At 48.4% G+C, this 23,113-nt stretch overlaps 2 protein-coding genes across 5 annotated transcripts; one reads left to right on the top strand and one right to left on the bottom strand.

Annotated features, from left to right (window-relative positions):
* Positions 1-38: 38 nt before the first annotated feature.
* Positions 39-13,327, bottom strand: LOC105022574 (zinc finger CCCH domain-containing protein 13). The gene is given in 23 exon segments (XM_029116592.2): positions 39-2,166; positions 2,572-2,735; positions 3,823-4,023; positions 4,145-4,291; positions 4,423-5,613; positions 5,803-6,187; positions 6,189-6,633; positions 6,635-7,124; positions 7,887-7,999; positions 8,182-8,719; positions 8,912-9,160; positions 9,284-9,796; positions 9,931-10,223; positions 10,225-10,269; positions 10,518-10,694; positions 10,891-11,267; positions 11,407-11,445; positions 11,529-11,656; positions 11,833-11,944; positions 12,046-12,160; positions 12,312-12,421; positions 12,504-12,719; positions 13,190-13,327. Coding segments are annotated over 22 exon segments (6,228 nt in total). The 5' UTR covers positions 12,711-12,719; positions 13,190-13,327; the 3' UTR covers positions 39-1,977.
* A 37-nt stretch (positions 13,328-13,364) lies between these two features.
* On the top strand, positions 13,365-22,289 carry LOC105022557 (cyclin-T2). Of its 4 annotated transcripts, XM_010891096.4 has the most exons (10): positions 13,365-13,434; positions 13,616-13,793; positions 14,449-14,530; positions 14,699-14,827; positions 14,918-14,978; positions 16,950-17,012; positions 17,174-17,219; positions 18,534-18,697; positions 19,337-19,431; positions 19,604-22,289. In XM_010891096.4, exons 2-10 carry the CDS (start codon positions 13,636-13,638, stop codon positions 20,717-20,719), a joined length of 1,914 nt encoding a protein of 637 aa, XP_010889398.1. In that variant the 5' UTR covers positions 13,365-13,434; positions 13,616-13,635; the 3' UTR covers positions 20,720-22,289. The 4 variants fall into 4 exon arrangements, 3 of the variants coding, with proteins under 3 accessions (XP_010889398.1, XP_010889396.1, XP_010889397.1); XM_010891094.4 differs by lacking the exon at positions 13,365-13,434 and having other exon boundaries at positions 13,540-13,793; XM_010891095.4 differs by lacking the exon at positions 13,365-13,434 and having other exon boundaries at positions 13,541-13,793; positions 19,337-19,407.
* Positions 22,290-23,113: the final 824 nt, after the last annotated feature.

Genomic DNA, 23,113 nt, shown 5'->3' with positions numbered 1-23,113 from the left:
ATAGAGAACTTGTCTTCTGATCTGCTCAGAATTATACCAAAACATATAGTACATGGTGAAAGTTTTAGGCCACCTGAGGAAATTGTGTGAAGCTAGTAAACTGGGCAATAACTTTATTTGCTTGAGGAAAAACACTACAATAGTATGAATACAAATAAACATTAACACAATTAAAGTAACAAGAAGTGGTGCGTGGTGGTACCATATGAACAGTATCAGACCAGCCAACTCAGATCCAACAACAACTGAAGCTGTGTTGGATTTCTTGGACAAGCAATCAAAATGCAGAAAGAGGTTTGGCAAAGCCTGCTAGAAGCTCAGATGAATTTACAGCAGAACTACTTAAATATTCACATGACCATCTACTATCAAAAGGCCACAAAAAAAAACACTGACTTAAAAACATTTATAACTTTTTGTTAATGTTTCTTTGTGTTTACTATAGATTGTGTTATTTTATTTTTTCTAACCGCTCCAATAAATGGCTTTGAACAATGTTCTCAGGTGGCTTAAGACTTCTGGACAGTACTGTGTATATAATGTACAGCCTTTGACAAAAGTTTCCTGTGTACATCACAAGTTTACTGAAGTTATACAGTGTAATATTAACTCGAATGACGTCACGCTGTTACTGGTAGCCTTTCCACCAGTTTATCCGGTTCATCTTTCATCCTGCAAAAACAACACATGACCACATTTCCCCCAGCCAGCATTTCGTCAAGTGTCTTGGCTGGGTCATATTCAAAACGTTTCACAAACTAAAACAAAAAACACTTGCATAACTTGCATATCCAAACCAACAGGAAGAAGTCACCATCTGGATCCGACCATGAAGTGTTGTTCAGGGTATTAGGTGACTTTGAACAAATATTTTCAGATTTGGCGATGAGGCCCTTTATGGTAACCAGACTGAAATGTTTTGTCTCGGCATGCAGTTAGAACGAAATTGCAATTAGAAGACTTTGCAATAGCTAAGTAGCTATTTTTAGTTGTTCTTTGGGAACAACTAAAAATGCCGGCAATTTCTACACACTTCCAGACATTGTGCTAACCACTAATTAGCATGAATTAACAAAACCACCTCGGATGCCCACCATGCTGGACATTGACACTGTACATAAAGAATCCACAAGGTCAGCTGACCGAGGAAGTAGATGATGGGTAAACCTTCAACTATCCCTTTAATCCTGAGCTCATTTGAAGTACAGCAAAATGTATTCATGCCATGATGAGGTACTACAACCACAGTAACATTCATAGAAGTCACTCAAAGACTTTAAAACATTTGGCCAACAATGCCCTATGGACCATGGTCAAATGAAGTGGACTACACAGAGCATAGGTTGCCATTTGTGCCACTAATGTCCGGCGAACAAATGGTGCCAAGCCAGATATGACACTATGATTTAACCACACCAACCAAGGATTGGAGCCACTACAAATGAAACAACTAACCAGTTTAATGCACAGTCTTAGAAACCAATGCACAACACAAGAAACAAAAGAAACAACATTATAAAGGGAGAATTGTCACCTTGACATTTAAAAAGACTCCACAAAAAAACACTGCTTGACTAAAATATCCAATCACAAAAAAAGAAAATGAACAATGTGTCATTCAGGGTAATGCAGTGTATGTATGTCTTTACTGCAAAATATTCATTAACAGTTCAATGTACAGACAAGGCTTCTATCAATCCCCATTGGCTAGCGTCTCCAGTAGTCTCTTTGGGAGAAGCTGTGCAGTACTTGTCGATCAATCATATAAATCTTCTAAAAGGACAGGACTGCTGACTTTGACAAAGTTTCAGCAATTTGTTTGATTTCTTCCACTGATTAAAAAGTCTAAAGCAGAGAATCGGGGGGCTTAGAGTTAGGGGGAGGGGCTTAGTTTTCAAACCCGATTAAAATTCCTGATCAGAGATCAGTTTCATCATGCATCGTTTCGGTTTTACCCATAAGCCCCTTCTCTTGCTCTCAGGAAACACACACCTCGGTGGGCTGTGGTGTACCAGGTCTGACCACTGGTACGGTGTCGGCCTTGTCAGGCCCTGCGGGCTGGTTGCTGCTGGCCGCGGCTACAGTCTTCTTGAAGAGACGCACGCTGAGCTGGAGGAGTTCGCTGTCCACTAGAGGGACACTGGGGTACATCTGCTTGGTCAGGCCCTGCAGAGAAAGACAGAGGCACTGTTAGCTTCCTACACAGTTAGCTTCCTACACAACCTACTGTAAAAAGGGATTAAACGTCTGACAGAATAGCTTTAGGACGTTCCTGGTTCATATTACTTGAGATAGAATAGTCAGACTGCACATCCATACACAGCACCCATTTCTGGTTGTTCAGTACATGCAGTATTCACTCCTGGCTAGTTTGTTAGGTTCATGAAAATGAATGGCTCCTACAGACACGTGACAATAAGTGATCATCAGGGTGACATGTGATCATCAGGGTCGCAGATTCCAGAGTCTCAGAAACGGCTGGCCTTCCGTAGGCTAAAGGGTTTGACCCAGTAACCGGGTGGGTGTGTAAACATGACAGATTACATAGGCTGTGGAGAAGCTGGCACACACCTTTTCATTCTTGAGCAGCTGCCTGCGGATGGCCATGTCCCTGCGGGCACAGAGGGCTTTGCAGCAGGGGCCCAGGTTCCTCAGCAGGCCAGCCCTCTCCACCTTTCTGTTCAGGGCTGCCATGTTCAGTGCTCCCAGGTCATGCTCAAACAGCTTGTCAGCATCTGGAGGAATAAGGATGGAAGGCTGGATTAGACGGGCTGGCCATTCTGTGTAAAAACGAAACCATAGGCCCAACGGCGTGACAACTCTGCAATAGCATGTGATTTTGGACGCACTGAGTGGTGAAAATCTTCCACTTGAAAGTACCATTTAGTCTGTTCTTTTGAGTATGCCTACCTCCATGTCCACAAATGTTTGATTTGCTACATACATATTCATTCTGCCAAACTAAACAGATTGCTGCAGAACACCTTGGAAAAACAGTGTTTTGACTGAATAAATTAACAGCTACAATAGCTTGTAATTACAAAAAAACCTGGCAGTGAAATGGCATATTAGCAGAACTTTAAATATAGTTGAAAAAAATCTAATCTGAATTCATTAAGAAGCACTTTGATTAGCAGGACTTTAAAAACAAGAAACCAGACAAGGCTAGTTCAGCTGGCAGGTGATTAAAAGGAATGAATGTTGTTGACCTGGCTGGATTCGATCCACAGTGTCCTATGTGACTGACTGTCTTTAACCACCACGCTATTTAAACAGAGGGTGTTGTTGCATGTTATACGTGTGTAGAGATGTGGTATCTGTTCACTTCCTGCATAGTCAATCAAATAAGTCAAAACTCCATGGTTCTCAAAACTAGTTCCCTACATTACTTATTAACATCCAAACAAACAACAGATGTAATAAGACCGAAACACAATGAATCCAAAATGGTCCATGTCGGTTGAGTATTTCCATATCAATATAACTGTAAAGAGTTTTACTTTAGGCTTACTTTGTAGCCACTAAATGTTGTAGCCAGCAAAGTTTTAGCCTATCCTGAACAAATCCTATTGCCTACTTTGTTTGGCCTGTGGCGAGGATCGAACACCGGTTGCCCGCATGGCAGTCCGTGTCTCTAACCGCTACGCTATTTAACAATGGGTAAGCAATCAGTCAGTAAGAGACATTCTGTCTTCTTGGCCGGCTCCGCTTACGCTGTCTGACAAAAACGTTTTTTTGGAAACAACCTCTTTCTAGTCACAAGGGCATCATTTTTGCAGAACCACCCAGACACAGTTGTGATACCGTAACAACTCCACCTACCTTTAGGGTCATCCAGTTCCTTCTTGCAGACTTCCTTGACCTTCTCCATGAGCTCTGGCCCGGCCAGACGCTTGGAGACGCCCGCCCTGAGCAACACCGCCCCGGGGGTGAACCTGAGAAGAGCTGCCCCTGCTGCGCGGGGCTCCTGCTTCTGCTTGGGCATCAGGCTGGACCAGTCCACATCAATGACGTCCAGGGGTCCTGCCGGAAACACAACCATTAAGCTACAAGCGGTCGAGGCACAACGCGCTGGGTACCAATCGCAGTCACGCTGAACCGGCTCAGCCCACCGATGCAGTGTTGTGAACAGCGTCGTCAGTACCTGGGGCCTTCTCCTCGTCCTGTCCGTCCTCTTTCTTCTGGGCGCTGTCCGCCAGGATTTCATCCAGCTCGTCGTCACTGATCGGCTCATACTCCTCACCGCCAGACACCATTGAGCCGGCATCGTCCGCCTTGGCATCATCCTCGTCTGTGACACACCAACCAAATAAAGGGCACACCATCATCAACCACCTGCTTCAAAATCCACATAAACAAATAAAGCCTAGTCTCCAGTTTTGACCATGCCGGTATAAGCAGGTGTGTGTCTGTTGTCGTTACCCTCAATGCTGTCCTGTTTCTCTGGTTCTCGTGGCTCTGCTAGCAGAGGGTGATGGCTGTTGCCAGGTTTGTCCAGCTCCAAGGCGCCGTGTCCAAAGGCTTCTCTGGGGAGCAGGGGAGAGTACTCAGCCCTGTCCGGAAGACCCCTGTCCTGAAGACCCCTCATCATATCTTGCCTCATATGATCAGGTCTCAAGTCCAGTCTCATATCTGGCCCGCCTCTTAAATCGGCGCGGTTGTCTCTCATATCGGGTCTCAAGTCCCCTCTCAAGTCTGGCCGCATATCCCCTCTCATTTCACCTCGGATGTCCCCCCTCATATCGGGTCGCAAGTCCCCTCTCAAGTCTGGTCTCTCCCCCCTCATATCGGGTCGCAAGTCCCCTCTCAAGTCTGGTCTCTCCCCCCTCATATCAGGTCGCAAGTCCCCTCTCAAATCTGGTCTCTCCCCCCTCATATCGGGTCGCAAGTCCCCTCTCAAATCTGGTCTCTCCCCCCTCATATCGGGTCGCAGGTCCCCTCTCAAGTCTGGTCTCTCCCCCCTCATATCGGGTCGCAAGTCCCCTCTCAAGTCTGGTCTCTCCCCCCTCATATCGGGTCGCAAGTCCCCTCTCAAGTCTGGTCTCTCCCCCCTCATTTCGCTCCGCAAGTCCCCCCTCCCATCACCTCGGATGTCCCCCCTCATGTCCCCCCTCAAATCGGGTCTGTTTTTGGGATCCCCGTGTGGCGGGAGGTCCATCAGAAGCATCCTCTCCCGCTCTCGGTCGTTGCCGTGGTCGCCACCCCGGTTGCCTCCACCGAATTGCTCGCGGTCCCTCTCGCGCTCGTGCTGCTGCAGGAGGCTCTCGGGCAAAAGCCGCTCCCTCTCGCCCCGCATGTCGCGAAGGTCGCGCTCCCTCATTTGCTCTCGGTTCCCACCTCGCATGAGGGGCTCGCGGCCCCTTCCACCCCACTCCCGCGGCCCCTCGGGATCCCAGTCTCTCAGCTGTCCCTGTTGGGGGAGTAGAGGCCCCAAAGTTCCCGGTTGTTGCTGACGGAGATCCTTACGCTCGCGCTCCCTTTCAAACTGTTCTCGCTCCCGTTCCCTCTCACGCTCCCTCTCCCGGCTGTCGTACGAGCCGGCCCGGGAGTGAACCTGGCGCTCTGACTCGGGGGAGCTTCGCCTGGAGCTGTGGCTACGTGAGTCCTGGCGGTCTGCAAGATGGGAGAAGGAACGTTATCAGGAATGAAATATCAATGACCACAAACTACGTGATATCCAATAAAGAAAAACTGCAGAAATGATTAGAACTTGGGCCAAAAGTGGATTAGCTAACAAGCTATGGACATCTAAAGGAGTAATTCTTACTGTTTTAACTCCCAAAAGGTTTTTAGTGTCTCTACCTGAGGAGGTGCTTCGACTGGGCTCTCCTCTCCTCAGCTGGTCAATGCGAGACTTCCTCTCTTCTCCCCTGGCCACTGGCAGTTCAGTCACTGCCGACCCCCTCTCTCGCTCAGCACGCTCCCTCTCCCTTTCTCTCTCCCGCTCTCGTTCCCGGTCTCGGGAGTTGCCACCCTGGAGCTGGCGTCCTCTTCTGGATCGGCCTGGTCCCTGGCCAGGCTGAGGGTCGTCTCTGTGGGATGACTCGTTGGAGGGCGAGCGGAGACGTCTGGAGGACGCCCGGCTTTGGTTGCTGCCTATACTGCTGCTCCTTTTCTGCTCCAGAGGCTTCCTCAGAAGGGTCTGGGACATGAGGGGCTGGGGAGTCTGGAGAAGCATCGGGGGGGTCCTGGGAGAGCAGGGGGGCTATGGGTGGGGGTACGACCCTGTCCCTCTCCTTGCCTCCCCTCGGACCTCCTCGCCTGAGGAGAACTTCAGTGGAGATCCTCTCAGCAGAAACCATAGGCGGTGCCGTGACAGCTGCCAATTCACCGCCGCGCTCCAGCACGTCCTCATCAGACCAGTCGCTGAAGTTGGCGTCCATTTTGACTGGCTGTGGCAGGGGCTCGGTGGTGGGATGTGGCACGGCCCTCTGGGACGGCAGGTCTTCCTTGGACGTTGGCGGCGGCGTCCGGGGTCCCCTCTTGTTCCTCTTGCCGGGGGGAAGACGGGAGGAGGCCAGTTCCTCCTCCGACGCGTCCGAGTCCCCGCCCCGGGAGCGCTTCCTCTTCTTGTCGAGCGTCTTCTTTTTGGTCGCCTTGCGGGGAGAGAGGAGAGGGGGTGGGGGGGGGGACGGAGGAGGGGGGCTCTGGATTTGTAAACCTCTCTGGAGCTCCAGAGGCACCTCCTCCCACCTCTTCCTCCTTCCTGCCCTTCTTCTGGACTTTCTTCTGGGACTTGGTCTTCTTCTTGACCTCCTCATGACCCAACAGGGGTGGGGGTTCCCTTTCCCTCTCCTCAAGGACCAGTGCCACAGGCGGAGGGGGCGGGCTGGGCTCCCGGACGTCCCGCTCCTTGCCTCTCCTGGAGTCTGAGCCAGAAGTGCTGCTATCTGATGGGTTCTCGCCTCGCCTCTCCCCTCTGGCTACTCCTCCACGGTCTCCGCGGGAGTCGGCATCCTCGTCTCGTCGGCTCCGCCCCTCCCTCTTGTCCCCACCGCGGCGGTCCTCGTCCTTCCAGCGGCTGGGCTTGGCGTCCTCCGCCACAGGGGCGCTGGGAGGGGAACGGAGGAGAGGGTCCTGGGACGGACGCACCACCTGACTCAGCAACCGGTGTTTCTCACCACCTAAACACATGGGTTCACATGGGGGGGGTTCTGTTGGTACCTCGGCATTGTGGAGCACATCAACGAATGTCAAAGAAACAACAAAACACCTCGTATCTTAATAGGCTGCCTTGGCTTGTTCTGAGGTGTAGAAGAGTAGCACTATTATTGCATAGCGAGTTGCAGGTAAAGGACAGGAAATAGGGGTTTATCCTGATTATTACCACGGTATACGTATAATATAAGCAAGCATTTACTAGTAGAAAGGACATGTTGATAATAACAAAAAACACGCAATTTCTGTTGGTAAATCGTCTTATGTTGCCGTTTGTTGGTAATTGTCGCATAACTGTACTCAATAGATGTTGGTGTTTACGGTTTTCTAAATGGAGTGGTTCTGAGTTCTTTTGTGTTCTGATTAGGTGTCCGATCTATCTGTCCCAAACACATCCATATGTCCCATATATAAGGAATGAATGTGCCTTTGTGAACTTATTTCAGACAATCAGCGACAAGTACTCAACAATACCGTTTTGTAAAGCTTAATGATATTGTGGAGTGATAGTGAGGTGAGCAGGCCATGGCACCCTTTATGAGTCCTTAATCCATACAGGACCAGTTTCCTCCAGACAGAGCCTGTTTGTGTGTCTCATTAAAGAGTGTCCCTACTGTCAGGTACTGGAGGAGGACGACACACTGGCACTGTGATGGGGAGTATGCTGATTGGGCCAGAGCCAGAGGTGGGACGGAGCTTGGGCTGGCCCCCACCAATCAAGCGCTCACTTTTCTCCTCCAAGCTGTTGTAGCCATCGCTGTCTGCAGGGGTGGTGTCACGAACTCGTTTCGGGGAGGGCCGCGTCGGACTGGGGGTGCTCTCCACGCGATGCCTCTTTCGGCTACAGAGACATGAACAAGACGGCGTAAGCTTAGTGTTGTGGAGCTCCTGCACCTAAATATAACAGTTCTGACACCCTAGCGACATCAATGAAAGTACGGGTTGTAAATGCTGGTGGTAAGAAATGAAAGCTACCCAAACCTCAGTGAAATTGATCTGGTTATATCCGGCACTGGCACTTGCCTGGTCTTGCGGTCTTCGTGAGCATCTCTAATGGAGCGCTCATCCCTTGGCTCGTCCCTCGTCCGTTCACGCCGTTCTTCCCGTCCTTTCTCTCGCTCCTCCCATTCCCGCTGCCTCTCTCTCTCTCTTTGCTCCCTCTCTCGCTCCCTCTCCCTCTCTCGTTCTCTCTCCCGCTCCTTCCTCTCTCTCTCCCTCTCCTCCCTCTCTCTCTCCCTCTCCTCCCTCTCCCGTTCCCCCCTCTCCCGTTCCCGTTCTCTCTCCTTTTCCCTCTCCCTTTCCCTCTCCCGTTCCCGCTCCCTCTCTCTCTCCCGGACCCTTTCCCGTTCAGCCTCCCTCTCCTTCTCCCTCTCCTTTTCCTTCTCCCTTTCCCTCTCCCGCTCCTTCTCTCTTTCCCTCTCCCTTTCCCTCTCTCGGTTCCTGTCCTCTCTCCTGTCCCCTCCTCTCTCTTCTCCCCTGCGTTCTTCCCTCCCCCTGGTCTCTTCCCTCTCCGGATCTTCTCCTCTGGCCGGATGACGACCAGGAGAGGGCGCTCTTTGATCTGCTGGAAACAAAACAGTCCATCAGTCACACCCAACGCCAACCAACTGCTTCCGAGACATGGGCCATTTCTCCTCTAATCTATAGTGAAATCCCGCCTCATTCCCAGAGCGGGAAGAGGGGATGGGTTGAGGAGATAGGATGTGAGGTTAGACAAAATGACCTATGGCCGAAACCTCTCTGGTCCACTCACCTCTCTCCCGGTTTTCTCTGCGGTCGGTGTGACCACCTCTACGGTCATAAGACGAGTCTCTCCCAGTGGCCGGCTCCCCACCTCTCCTTTCTCCGTCATACCGGTCTCTCTCCGCAGGTCCTCGCTCAGCCACGCGTTCGGCCGCCCTCTCGGAGCTCCTCTCGCGAAAGCCGCTGCTTCGCGATTCCCAACTGTCGTGTGTGCTCTCCAACTGGGAGCCTCGAGAGTTCCGGGTGGATGCGGAGGAACCTGATGAAGAAATTACGCCAGGGTTCGAGTCTATTAACTACACCTTTTGGAAAGACACCCTAACTCACGTTAACGGTTCATTGGTCATTAAAATACAGTCTTTATTTTGACATTTGACGTCACCTTTGTCAGATCCATCAGTTCCGCGGCCCCGCCCCCGACCAGGTCTTTCTGCTCGGCTTTCTGTCCTTGCCTCGCCACGTACCTCCCCTCTTCCATCAGTCCTGCCCCCTTCCTCTTTCCCATGGCCCCTCCCATAGCTCCTTCCCTCTTCTGAGACAGCCTCCTCCTTCCTGTCCCGGTCAGTCTTCTCCCTCTCTCCTCTCTCCCGCTCCTTGTCTCTCTCCCTCTCTCTGTCCCGGTACTCCAGAGAGTCCCGGCCGGAGCGTGCGGCCGCCGTCTCCGTAGCTCTGGGTTCCCGGCCGGAGTCCTTGGTGTCCCGGACGGCGTCTCGGTCCCTGTCCCGGGGAGCGTCCCTGGAGATACCGGCGATGTCTCCTCGTCGGTCGCTGCGGGCGTCGCTCCGGCGCTCCCGCCCCTCTCGAGGCTCTCGGTCCTCACGCGACGAGCTCGTTTCCAGAGCGTCATAGTCCCGGTCATCGCGGCAGCCGTCCTTCTCTCGCTTGCTGCGGCTCTCTGTGCAGACGTGACGTCATTTTTAAAAATAAATAAAAAAAAGACCGGTCAATTAGGATGCAGCGCTAGTGAATTTGAGTATAACCAACGTTAACAGAAGAGTGGCTGGGCTTTTCGTTTGGGGAGTCCTGTACCGTCTCTGCGCTCGTGACGGCGCTCCTGGGCCAGCGGGCTCCTCTCCCTCTCGCTACGTCCCCTCTCGCGGCCCTGAGAGTGGTTCCGCCCACCGGGGCTCCTTGTCCTCGGAGGCGAGGAGGTGACCCGCGAGGCCCCCGGGGAGCGGGAGGAGCGCCTCTGGCTAGGAGGGGGGGAGGCACACGGGGGCTCGCGGTTGGCGTAGGCAGGTGATGCGGAGCGGCGCCGGCGGGGGGAAGGGGAGTGTCTCTGGGCAGAAGAGCCCGAGTGGGAGGAGGGGGAGTGGTGCCGGGGGGGGGGTGGGGGTACGCTGGTGGCGCGGAGGAGGGGTGGGAGACCTACGGAGGGACACAGAAGAGGTCAGGGACATTGAGGTATGCAGGAGGAGGAACGGTTTGGCCACACAACATATAGCCATACGAAATCTTGAAACTGCTTGTGTATGGGAGCAAGACGATTCATAAACCCCGATCTAAGGGTTCTGCATATTTCCAAATGTCTGCCGAGCGGCTGACAACACAATGTCTTGCTTATAGCGTAGCGATGACGCGAAGCCCTGTGAAACTAGGCGAGGCCTCAGACTGACCTGTGTCGGGGAGAGGCAGCCATGGGGGTTTTCTGGGACACCGCTTTGGGGGAGAGGGACTTGTTCTTCCGGCCCAAGGGGGACATCTCTCGGTCTCTGGAAGGGGAGGAGATGCTGCCAAAACGGTCCTGAGAGGTCACTGACCGCTTGGCCTTGTGGGAGCTGTCTGACCGGTCCCTGCGGGAAAACAAATCGAGTGAGTGCCTTTCATGCAAGCATGGCTCAGCTGACCGGCAGATCGTGGTAAATACCAGGATAGTGGGTTTGAGTCCCAGAGACACCTAAACAACAAGGGTGTTAGCAGACAAAGCATTGGAGTGTGCGTTAACCTTTCAACAGAGTTACCCTTTCAACACAACAGCGGAGCCCTTACCTGCGTTTCTCCTTCTTCTCCTTGTGTTTCTCCGTATCTCTTCCCCGCTCCTTGCCCTCCTTAGACGGCTTCTCAACCGACTTCTCCTTGTTCTTGTGCTTGGCTTTGTGCTTCTTACCTCCCGATACCACTACAGTGTTCTCCAGGGGAGGAAGAGGAGGGGGGGGGCTAGGGGTCCGGGGCCCTTTTTTTTTCCCGTGGCCCCCCTTGGAAGATCTGGCCGGGGCCAGAACAGTGTCGGACGCAGGGGACGACACAGAAGTCTTCTTCTCCTTCTTCCCAGAGCCGGAAGCTTTAGCTCCTTTGGTGTGTTTAGGAGATCCAGCGGACTTCCGGGAAGACGGAGAGCCTTTAGAGCTGGAACGCTCCGGGGAAGTCTGGAATTAAAATGTCCAAAAGAGGAGGTCTGGTTAGCACTGCAACAGGCAGGAGAAAACTTTAAACCACGTGAGTGTTGATATGAATGAATGGATAGTGTCAGAATGGCGCAGATGTTGAGTGTGTGTCCCGCCTCACCTTGGATATGCTACTGTTCCTAGTTTTGCTTGTTGGTTCCTGTTGAGAAATGTAATAAACTTAGAGGACGGCTCATACATAATAATTTGTTAACAGACTAATATATAAACGCATACTGGCACCTCCTTTTTGATAACAATGTCCTCTCTCTTGTCCATGTTCTCTTGCTCCAGCTTCATGAGCTCTCGCTGTATCTTCTGTCTCTTCATCTCTAGGGATAATTCGTAGTCGTAGTCACCGTTGTCAGAGTCTGCTTGACATATACAACGGGAGCACATTACTTACGGTCAGAGGAGACAACCCAAGAGAGGGAAAAAAATAAAAGAATACATAATAATCCCAGGTTTTCTAAGAGTTTGTCATTCCACCATCCTTGACGGAACGGTTTTGTGCCAAACAAACATCGCCCCCGACTGCAATCCCCACCTTCACGGTTGGCTTCCCAGTCGGCGGGCTCTTCTTCGCTGGCAGGTGTTCTCTCTTTAGTGATTTTTATGTCTTCCTTCTCCCTGTGGCGTCCACGGGAAGGGTCTCGCTGCTGCAGAACAGACAGGCGGGTTAACACACAGTACCTCCCAAGGCAGTTTGCCAGCATGTCAGCAACGGGCAAGAGAAAACACGGCATGTAGAGTTACACACTCTGGTTGTAGGGGACGTAGTCTCTTCTGGATCTCTCTTTGCAGCATCTGAATCAACATCCTGTCTCTTATTCTTCATCCTCTCCCGCAGATCGCCGGTCGGTCTCTCCGCTGACCTGTTTATACCAAAAACAGAAGAAAGACATCGGTAGAACAAAAGCCAATCGAATACTAATAGCTAATATACCCAATAAATACCCACGCAAAATATCATGCTTTGTGTGGCTGCATGCGCAGGTCCCAGGCAGTTCTCCAAGTTCATCTTACCTGCTAAAAGATCCACTGAATCCTTTGCCTCGTGGCTGAGTTCCATGTGTGTAGCGACAAGTGTTGCCGTAACTGCAGTTCCCAGTCTTTAACCAATTTCTACAATGAGTCTGAAAGGCAGAATGTGTCGTGTCATTTCATGATGCTCAAGTCAAATTCTGCTCCGATTAATCAAGTATGTTATTTCTCTACCTTCTCGGGACATGCATGTGTTGTATCTGTCAGGGGGTTAGATGCAGGTGTAGAGGTACACACCTCGACAGCATTACTACCAGTGCTGGGGCCGAGTCTTTCGAACACGCTAGGCCGGCGAGAGGGGGTGGCGGTCTGGCTGCTGTTGTTGCTGTCAGATATGGTTTTAGAATTCTCCACTGTTACCTTCCGCCTGATCTTGGACATTCTGCAGGGCTGCAATGTAAACAACATAAATGACCGCTTTAAAGTTTCCCAAATCAGCAGTATCGTAGTTAACGTGTCCATGTATTGATGCAGGCACATTGCGGCTTTTGGGAATGCTTTTATGTATTCCAAACACACACAGATCAGATCAGGGACGTTATTGGTCCTGATGAGACTCGTTAATTATTAATAATTGTCAACAACAACGTAGAATTATTGGGCTGCTGACCAGTTGAGACCACGTTACTGTGGCTAGCTGACTATGTTAATATTTAGTCAGCGATCGTATCTGAAATTGAATGTGGTAGTTAGGAAGTTAATTCGCTACTTAGCTATCGAATAAAAGGGAACTTCAATATGTATGCTAGCGCAATAGCATAAGCTAGCTAGGTTATCTAGGCGCGAGGCCTGCATTGACCATTCTCATATTCAAATATCCTGGAAAGCTATCGCATAATCCAGTAAAAGAGGTGCCTCACCCAAAATATTTATTCGGTGTCGCATCTATTTTCGTAGGCTTGGGGATTCGCTACCTCTTGAAATTACAAGTTTTATTCTTGTATTCCAATGGCAGAGGGTCCCCTATCCGCCTTCATGTTGGCAATGGGTGCGCGTGTAATGATTGGATAATGTTTCGACCGTAGATATCTACAGGAACAAATCTCCGCGCAGTGAAGTATGGGATACTGGATGTCATATTTTTTCTTTACTCGATTTTGAGCCTGTGAGTTGGTTTAAAAGGGACCTTTCATGAAATTCTGAATTATTTACAGTATTATTTTGTCTTATTGAACATTACATTTGTGTCACTAGACTGATAAATTGGATTACAATAAGTCAAATGAGTAGCTACTGCGCATGCGTATGTTGGATTTTCCTCCTCTCCATACCCCTTCAACCACTAGGGGCTAGTTGCTGGAGCGCAATGGCGGTGCACCGGGGACCCTCTTCGAAATGGCTTTTTTCCCGGGAGCAACTAGAAACAACGCCGTCCCGCCGCAGTGGAGTCGAATCGGATAGGGAACTTTCTTACCGACAACAAGCCGCCAACCTAATTCAGGATATGGGCCAGAGACTCAACGTGTATCCTATTTGAAATGACGAGTTCAGCCCGCTATGTGGCAGCTAGGCTAATGTTAGCCAACTAGCCAAAAATGGATGTGCCGTTTGTTAGCTACCTAGCTAACTATCGTTGCAATTAAAATAAACAAAGTTATCTGTTAAATATGGCAATTTAATATATATATGGAATTGAGAGTTTTTGTTATTTGTTAAAAAACTAATTTGAATAAAAAAAGTTGTCATTTATCGGTAACCTTTGAGGTAACTAGGCTTGTCCGCCAGATAGCCATCATGCTAACCTCGTTCTGTTATGTGATCCGCTAGCTAGCGAGGCCTGTGAGTCGGCTCTCCGAGTTAGCCTGTTATTGTCTAATAATATAATATTGCTGGTTGGATTTACGACTTGCTGTCAGTTAATCACAATGATTGATATATTATGGCAGGTTGCTATGCATTAGTAGACCAGTTCTGTCATTATTTGAGTACAGTAGGGCCGTTATCTAGCAAGTCCTAGCCTGCGCTTGGAACAAAGCTATCTAGCTAGACACTGCCAGCCAGGTACCGGTAAATGACATCAGCCTACTACGATGTTAACTACTTAGGTTATGCGTTCATTGCAGTGTTTCTTTTATTTGTAACCACACATGACTTGATATAACTTAACTCTTGCCTTCAGCTCTCAACTCATCATCAACACTGCAATCGTTTACATGCATAGGTTTTATATGATTCACTCCTTTACCAAGTTTCATAGGAATGTAAGTCATCTTTTTTTTCTTTAACTATTCCTATCTAGCCTTTTCCTACATTTGTGTTGGATGGTCGTTGATTGAAGTGACAATAAGTTGTAGATGGCAGGACAAACAGATCCTGTACACAGCTAACTGGTATTTTGTTGGCTCTGATGGATTTCATTGTCTCTACAGATCATCTCCCAAACAACATTGTTTCTGGCTGCGAAGGTTGAGGAACAGCCCCGGAAGCTTGAACATGTCATCAAAGTGGCCCACGCCTGTGTCAACCCGCAAGATGCCCCCCTAGACACCAAGAGCAACGTAAGACAGGCCATCATTACTAGGGATTGTGATGTGGGTCTGTCAGACAGATTGAGACGCATTACAAACATGTAATCTGTTGAACTTTAGGCATACCATCAGCAAGCTCAGGAGCTGGTGATACTAGAAACGATAGTTCTTCAAACGCTGGGTAAGGACGAAAAAAATTAATGTATGCACTCACTACTGTAGGTGGCTACGGATACGAGCGTCTGTATGCATTGTTCTGGTAAAGATGCTATTGAAAATATGGTGGTATGCATCCCTACAGGAACATTATCCCAGGGGCAACTAGGCAACATTTATTTGGGATTATTCACAATAAAGAATGCATGCGTAGGCTTCTGTTAAGCCCAACAATATACACTGCTAAAAAAAATTATGGGAACTTGTAAATCACACTGATGACCAAAAAATATTACAGATCACAAATCTTTACTGTACATTGTGTGATACGTTGAGAACAAAATGACTTAACAAAGGTCAATTGAAACCAAAGTCATCACCCGATTGAGGACTGGAATCAAACTCGCACTGAAAATCAAAGTGAACAATTAAAATCACAGGGTTTTCCAACTTGTGTGAATTTGATCACGGCAACCCATGATGTGACTCAGTAGTGTGTATGGGCCTGACGTTGCCTGTATGCACTGGCGACAATATCTGGTCATGCTCCTGATGAGACGGCGGTGGATTGTGTCTTGGGGGCTCTCCTCCCAGACCTGGATCAGGGCATCAGTGAACTCCTGGACAGTCTGTGGTGCTACTTGGTGGCGTCTGATGCACCGATGCATAACATCCCAGAGGTTCTCAATTGGAATCAGGTGTGGGGAACATGGGGGTCAGTCAATGTCTTCAATGCCTTTGTAGTATAGGAACAGCCTACACACACTGGCTACATGAGGCTGGGCATTGTCCTGCACCAGGAGGAACCTAGGGCCCACTGCTTCAGCATAATGTCTGACGAAGGGTCTGAGGATTTCATCCCTGTACCTAATAGCAGTCGGTACTGTTGGCTAGCATGTGGAGGTCTGTGCGACCCTCCAAGGTTATGCCTCCCCAGACCATCACTGAACCACCGCCAAACCAGTCATGCTGGATGATGTTGCAGGCAGCATAATGTTCACCATGGCATCTCCAGACTCTTTCACGTGTGCTCAGTGTGACCTGTTCTCATCTGTCAAGAGAACGGACCTGGCAATTCTGGGGTTTTTTGGTGAATGCCAATCAAGCTGCACATTGCTGAGCCGTGAACACAGGTCCCACTACAGGAAGTCAGGCTCTCATGCCACCCCCATGGAGTCTGTTTGGTCAGAAACATTCACACCAGTAGCCCGCTGGAGGTCATTTTTATAGGGTAGTGCTCCTCCCGTTCCTCCTCGCACAAAGGAGCAGATACCGGTCCTGCTACTGGGTTGATGCCCTTCTATGGCCCTGTCCAGCTCTCCTTGTGTAACGGCATATCTCCTGGTATCTCCATCATGCTCTTGAGACTGTATTGGGAGACAGCAAACCTTCTTGCCATGGAACGTGCCATCCTGTAGGATCTGGACTACCAGAGCAACCTGAATGGGCCCCAGGTACCGCCTCATGCTACCATTAGTAACAAGGACACTAGCAAAATGCAAAACTAGTGAAGAATCAGTCTAAAAGGATAAGAAGAAAGCAATTGTCTGTGGCCATCACCTGCAAAACTATTCCCTTTTTGAAGGTTTTCTTGCTGTTGCCTCTCAAGTGCACCAAAACAGGTGCCATTGATTCACAATCGCTAATGTTTTCTAACTGGACAGATTATCCCTGAAGTTTAATAGACCTGGTGTTATACTGTGATGACCTGTTCCCTTAATTTTTTTTTAGCACTGTGTTATATATAAAATTGCTAAATTAGTGATGTTTTTGGCTAATTCCTAGGGTTTGTATTTTAATGGCTATACAAAAATACATAATGGACTGCAGGTCTAGTTTTGTGCAACCTGTTGCCCTGCTCTACAATGTGATATATTTTTACCCCAAAGTAGTACCGTTGTAATATAAATAGGGTGCCATTTGGGATGTAGTGGTGGTCATTTCTGGTTTATGTGCACACTGGATGTTCTAATCATGTTCAATTACATTCTTCCAGGTTTTGAAATTACAATTGAACATCCTCACACGGATGTTGTGAGATGTTCCCAGCTAGTGCGAGGTACAGACTTACTTCTCTGGGTTTTATCATCTTAACCCCTTTTCCCAACTCGACTACACACAATCTGTGCTTTACGTATATAGTTACATGTTATATAAATCATTTGGTTCTAGATTGAGACCCACAGCTAACCTTTGACCCCTCTCTCCCTTCTATTGCAGCAAGCAAGGATTTGGCACAGACTTCCTATTTCATGGCTACCAACAGGTTGTTATCCTGACCCCCCTATGTTGCACTGTGATGGCACACTATAGCTTCCTGTTCTGGCAGGTCCCCCTTCCTGTGTCCAACGCCCTCTTTGCGCCAGGCAGGGTTTCTGGGAAGCCCCTAGGGGGCGGTACCGGTCGGACCAGCCAGGCTGCAGCAGTGCGGTGTATTGTACAAGGGCTCAGTGTTGGCACATAGGGGTTGAATGAACACAGTGAAGTGTTAGTGGTGCTGTATACTGTCCCCGCCGACCGTTTGCTTGGTACAGAGTGCATATGTCTCCCTACTCCTAAAACACAATTGGTAGCCTGAATATAGCTTGCCACTAAAGATCAGTGAAAAGATAAACTATAGAAACTGCCCCGGTAAGTATAAATAACGTTTACGTTTTTTACTTTCTTGATTTACATTTGATAAAAGTAAACGGGCTCATATGTAAGTGTTATAAGCAAATAATTAGTAATTTACACACTTTTTATAATAATAGTAGTCTTTTAAATCATTACTAGTTCGCAGTCTTATATTCAGTACCTGCATGCCTTCTTTAATTTACCACATTTTTGTCTTATGTATAATTTATTATTTTGGACTATTTGATTACGTTTTGAATCTCTTAACTTGGATTAATATTTTGGCTATTCTACCAACAGCAATGTCTCTGGACACAGTGCAAAAATGCTTTTAACCAATTCAAACTGAGCAGACACTGTTAAACTTGCATTATTTATGTATTTTATTGTGGACAATGTCCAGTAAAAAAAAAAAGTTAACTCAAGAATCAAGATTATATTGAATTTAAAATAGAGATTTGGTGGGGTGTCAAATCAGTAGGACATGGCTGTGTGTCTGTGTCCATGTGGTGTGAGTGAGGTAGCGTCAGAGTTGACAGGTGGTGCTGGACTGGGGCTACAGAGGTGGATGACACCTAAAAGGACATGCTCCATCCAAACATTTAAAAAAAGACCCAAAAAAAAAAAGAATTGCTTAAAGAACAAGTTCAACAGTCTTAGCTTTTTCCCTAAATAAGGATTTGGTAAGAAAAATGACCTCGATCATCGATCGTAGGAAAGCTCAGCGGTACGTGCTCCTCCACTCACTCTCATCACTCAAGATTTCTCGTCCCGTGTGGTATATGTGCTGTGTTCACCAATGACTGTCTCGTAGCCTTATTGGCCACCCGGGGGCACGGCCGTGGACCCACCGCCCGTCTGCCGCCGTGTCCCTGGGGCTAGCACTAAACCCTGTATCGGCAGCCTTGAGCTGTGGCTAACAAGTCTCCCTCTCTCCCGTCTGTTCTTGTCTCCCTCCCTCCAGCCTCCACCTCACCACGTTCTGCTTGCAGCACAAGCCCACGGTCATCGCCTGTGTCTGCATCCATCTGGCTTGTAAGTGGTCCAACTGGGAGATCCCGGTGTCGACCGATGGGAAGCACTGGTGGGAGTACCTAGATCGCACCGTCACCCTCACGCTGCTGGACGGTGAGCCGGGGGGGATTTGGATTTCAACTTCCCTGTACATTTTGTCCTCCTGGGTGCTACTGGACCAGTCCAGGAGTCGTCTCTTGCTTGCTGTTGATGTGGTTGTCTCTTAGCTACCGGACAACTTTGAATTGTTACGTTGACTTGAAGTATCGTTAGATAAATTGTCCTTGACACAATTGTCTTAGTCAAGTCTGTAATGAATAACTGATTTACTAGTTGGTGAGTCTGTGTGGAGGTTTGACAGTATATGCTTCATAAAGTATTACACACACTATTTCCAGAATGTTATACTGTTTTCCTACTGTAGAACTTACTTTCTAACGTCTCCACCTTCTAACTTGTCGTGTGGCTCGTGAGACACAGGGCTTTGTCTATATCCACAATGATTAACCACAGAAGGTTGTTGCATAAACAAAATTGCATAGGGGTTTAAAGTTCAGCGCACAGGTTCCTCCTTGGAACTCATTGGGTTTAAGTGAACGCACCGACCATAAGTTGTTCTGATTTAAGAGCGTCTGCTAAATGTTGACATCTCGTCAATTGTGTCGTTTGTAGACCGCAGCATTTACTACCATTACTGGCTCTAGTTTTTTTCCAGTTCCACACTGACCTTTCTTCTCATCTATCTAACCATAGAGCTGACCCACGAATTCCTGCAGATTCTGGAGAAGACACCCAGTAGATTGAAAAGGATACGCAACTGGAGGGTAGGTTCTCCTCTCGGTAACGCTGTAAGTCTCATGTCATTTACTTCTTGTACCTTGCTATTTACTGCATTCACCCCAATTACATGGCCAATGTCTTCAGATGTTCCTAACATTTTGTCAATACGTTTGGAGTTGGGGAATGGTTTTTAACGTGTGGTCCTGCCCGATTTACCGAATTTCTCGATGTCTGTCACAGGCCACACAAGCCGCCAAGAAGCCCAAGACAGACGGCCAACCGGGCGACAGCTCCTTCCAGGGGACCTCGTCATTGGACAGCATCACCGGTGTTGCCGGCAGCAATTCGTTCTTCCCCTCGTCTTCCCTGTCCGACTCGGGGGAGATGCCCTCCCTGGACGACATGTCGGCCCCCTTCCCTCCCTACCAGGCCCTCGCCGGTGACCAGGCGGAGCTGCTGGGTTTGGACCAGGGCCCCTCGTTCCTTCACCAGTCCCTCCCCTCAAAGTACCCGTCGGCCGGCAAACATGAACACAAAGTGGGCAGCGCGGGCAAGCATCCACAGGCCCTACCCAGTAACCCCTCGCCCTTTGCCCGCCCCCCGCAGAAATTATCCCTGGACAAGTACAGAGAGAAGCATGCCGCCGACCTGCAGGCCATGCAGAACGGAGGTAGAGAGGACCCGGGTGGCGTAGACATGTACCAGTCCCCCGCCCTCCCCCACCCCCATAAAAGACGCTCCCAGCCTGGGCATGGTGTCCCTCAGCACGGGGACAGCAGGAGGGACAAGTCCAGCTCTAAAAAGACACGAGGCCTCCCGCCGCAGGGCTTCCCTGCTGAGAACGGAGTCGCGGCCAGCAACGAGGAGCTCAAGATGCGAATCAAAGTCTCTGCTGAGAGGGAACCGGGCGGCCATGCTGGGGTCCCACAGGGCAAAGAGAAGCACAAAGAGCACTCTGGCCACAGAGGACACCCGAAGCACGGCCACTCGCATTCCTATGCCCTCAGCGGGAATGGCCGCGGGCCCGTCGACCCTGCATTGGCCCTTAGAATCCCCGGGAGCCATGGTTCCGAGACAGGGGGCTCCAGCTCCTCCTCCAGGAAACGAGCACACCCAGACGCCAACAGTCACAGCCATCACCACCACTCCAGTAAGAGCAGCAGGAGCTCCAAGGGCGCCGGGGCCTCCTCCCACTACTCGACGGACGGCAGCGGCGGCTCGAGGACGGTGGAGAGGCACCACGGTGGCCCGGAGGGGTCAAACGGTGTGCTTGGGTCAAACGGCCAGCACACCGACTACAAAGACACGTTCGACATGCTGGACTCTCTGTTAAGTGCCCAAGGAATGAACCTGTAAAACCTGGCGTTTGACGGAGTTAGCGGTTTAGCCTGGCAGCCAGGCTGTTTGTGCCCTGTTCCCCACTCTTTCCAAAACATGTTTCTTGACAATGGCATATGAGTTAGTGAGACAAAACGGCACAAACAGATCTGATACCAGGCTAGCTACAAGTGGTTGGATGAAGATAAGTAATTCTGAAATGTTTAGTTTTTCTTTCTTAAAGTAAAATGTTTTTATTACTTTTAAGTTATCTTAAAGTAACTCTGCATCACTCAGTCAGTCCTGTCCACACACAGTAATTATTATTGATGCTTTAAGGCTGTTCTTCAGAAAATATACACCTTGACGCACAGCGCTGTAATGCTACCTGTCTGCTTGCAACAAAAAAAAACCCTGTGAGCAATGTTCACCGATTCTGTGATTGGAGAGAAAAAAATATGATTTTAATTGTTCTTTTAACGAAAGAGAGCTGTCCTTTTTATTTGTTGTTTTTATTAACGATGTGCATGTTTCAATCACATAAGGGAAGACAATAAGCAGCCTGGAGATGGTTTACAGTGTGGACGTAAATGTACGTACATTTTTGTATGTTAAGAAACCACCATATTCCTTGAAATACTCAGGTCTTGAAACTTTTGATATAAAGAAAGAATTCCTCTCTTTTGATGTAATACCTATAGCTGTGGAGATGTATAACTGTTCATTGTTGGTTGAAGGCTGTGGAAGTTCAGCATTAACTGTTGGAAGCTATTTAGTCTGGTATCAGGTTACACAAATCTGGCGACTTCCCCAACCAGAAATCCCAGTTATGAGGAGTCCTTCGACCGGCTTTTGGAAAACCCTGGGGCTTTTAGGAAAGTTAACAGATTTTTGCAACCCTAATCTGCTTGTCTTTTATAGGGGAAGGCTCAAATCATATATAATGGCAGTCCAAGCAATCACAAACATGCTAGTCAGCAGTAAACCTATCCCAAATCAACTTCTAATGTACGTTCCATTCCACAAGGCATCGATTTAGCCGATTTAGTACTGGACTACATAAGGAATACGGTGCCATTTGGAACAGAAACCTGATGTACTTGTGGGATCCCAAGTACTTAGGACGGAAGGGTTGATTTGGGACCATTGTCCAGCTGATGGATGCCTGCAGCTGTGCCTCTAAAACGTACTCGCAGACCATTCTAGAGCTATAAGTGAAGTTTACGTTATATCTGCTGTGAAAGTGCATTTAAAAAGAAATCTTGGCATATTTACAAAAAGCCTTGTGATTGTAACAAGTCGCTATTCTTAAATATGATATGTCTAATTAACCAACCACCATCTTATAAAAAGACCTCCAGATAAGATTGTGTAAATATATATATGTGTATGTATATATGTCTATACATACATATACATACAGTAGGCCTGCAGTTCAGTTAGCACTAACTAGTCTGTTGACTAGTTGGTACCTCGGCCCACACATTCTATTATGCCGTGACAGTGTATTATGAGGTCCTAATGCAGACTCTGTATTGAACAAATCCCTAATTTGTGTACTGGGAACCCAAATAAAGGTGTAAAAGTGTTGTTTTTACACACAAACGCACCTCAGTCTTGTGTGCATTTCATTATGGTTAATTGTACTACCACAGACGTCCACTGGGTGCTGCCCTTCAGTCATTAATAAGTTGTTTTTTTCAGAAATTACCTTTTTTTTTGTTATAGAATGGAAGAATAATTGGGTTGAAATCTGTGGTTTGGAAAAAGATTGTCATTGTGCAGTTTTGGTGAGTTTACACAGACAGCCCAATTTCAAATTGTTAAAACCTGGGAAAAATAGTTTCATCTTTACTAATTGTTTAAACAGAGCCAACCAAGCTTTAAAGACTAGTTTAGTGGTTCTCAAACTTTTTACACTGTGTACCACCTCAGGAAATATTTCACTTGATATAGATCCACTAAAGGGAGCACCATATACCACCAATGGTATGTGTACCATAGTTTGAGAACCAGTGCTCTAGTTCATTGACTGGAACCCTACAGTCTTGACAATAGGTTAGGTATTACAAGACAGTGAAAATAGATTTGAATACTGAACCAGCTGGGCATAATTATGTGAATATAAGTAATTCTAAAGATTGTTTGTGCCTGTTTCTCACTGCATATCAGGAAGTCTCACAACAACATAGGCAGCATTTACACTGGCATCCCAATTCTGATCTTTTAACATTTCTGACAGTCAAAAAAGCAATAACTGAAAAATACCAGAATGTGGCTGCCTTTGTAAACAGCCTTACACATGGATGCCCAGATTTCTTCACTGTTGTATGTAGCTAGAGAAGGAACAGTCCTGAGAGGGGAGAACTAAGAGTCTGATTAATAGCTGCTGTCATTGTATTGTGTTCACGGATGTATTATTTAAGGCACATC

The sequence above is a fragment of the Esox lucius genome, chromosome 22 (assembly GCF_011004845.1).
Source record: "Esox lucius isolate fEsoLuc1 chromosome 22, fEsoLuc1.pri, whole genome shotgun sequence".
NCBI lineage: Eukaryota > Metazoa > Chordata > Actinopteri > Esociformes > Esocidae > Esox > Esox lucius.
Note: the sequence above shows the minus strand (reverse complement) of the source record. Positions and strands in the feature narration are given on the sequence as shown.

Bases quoted from the DNA above. Each gene is read 5' to 3' on its own strand.
- LOC105022557 (XM_010891094.4), top strand. From the start codon at position 13,552: ATGAGTAGCTACTGCGCATGCGTATGTTGGATTTTCCTCCTCTCCATA. The intron at 13,794-14,448 runs GTATCCTATTTG...TCTTGCCTTCAG, and splicing joins ATGGGCCAGAGACTCAACGT to CTCTCAACTCATCATCAACA. The intron at 14,979-16,949 runs GTAAGGACGAAA...ACATTCTTCCAG, and splicing joins GATAGTTCTTCAAACGCTGG to GTTTTGAAATTACAATTGAA.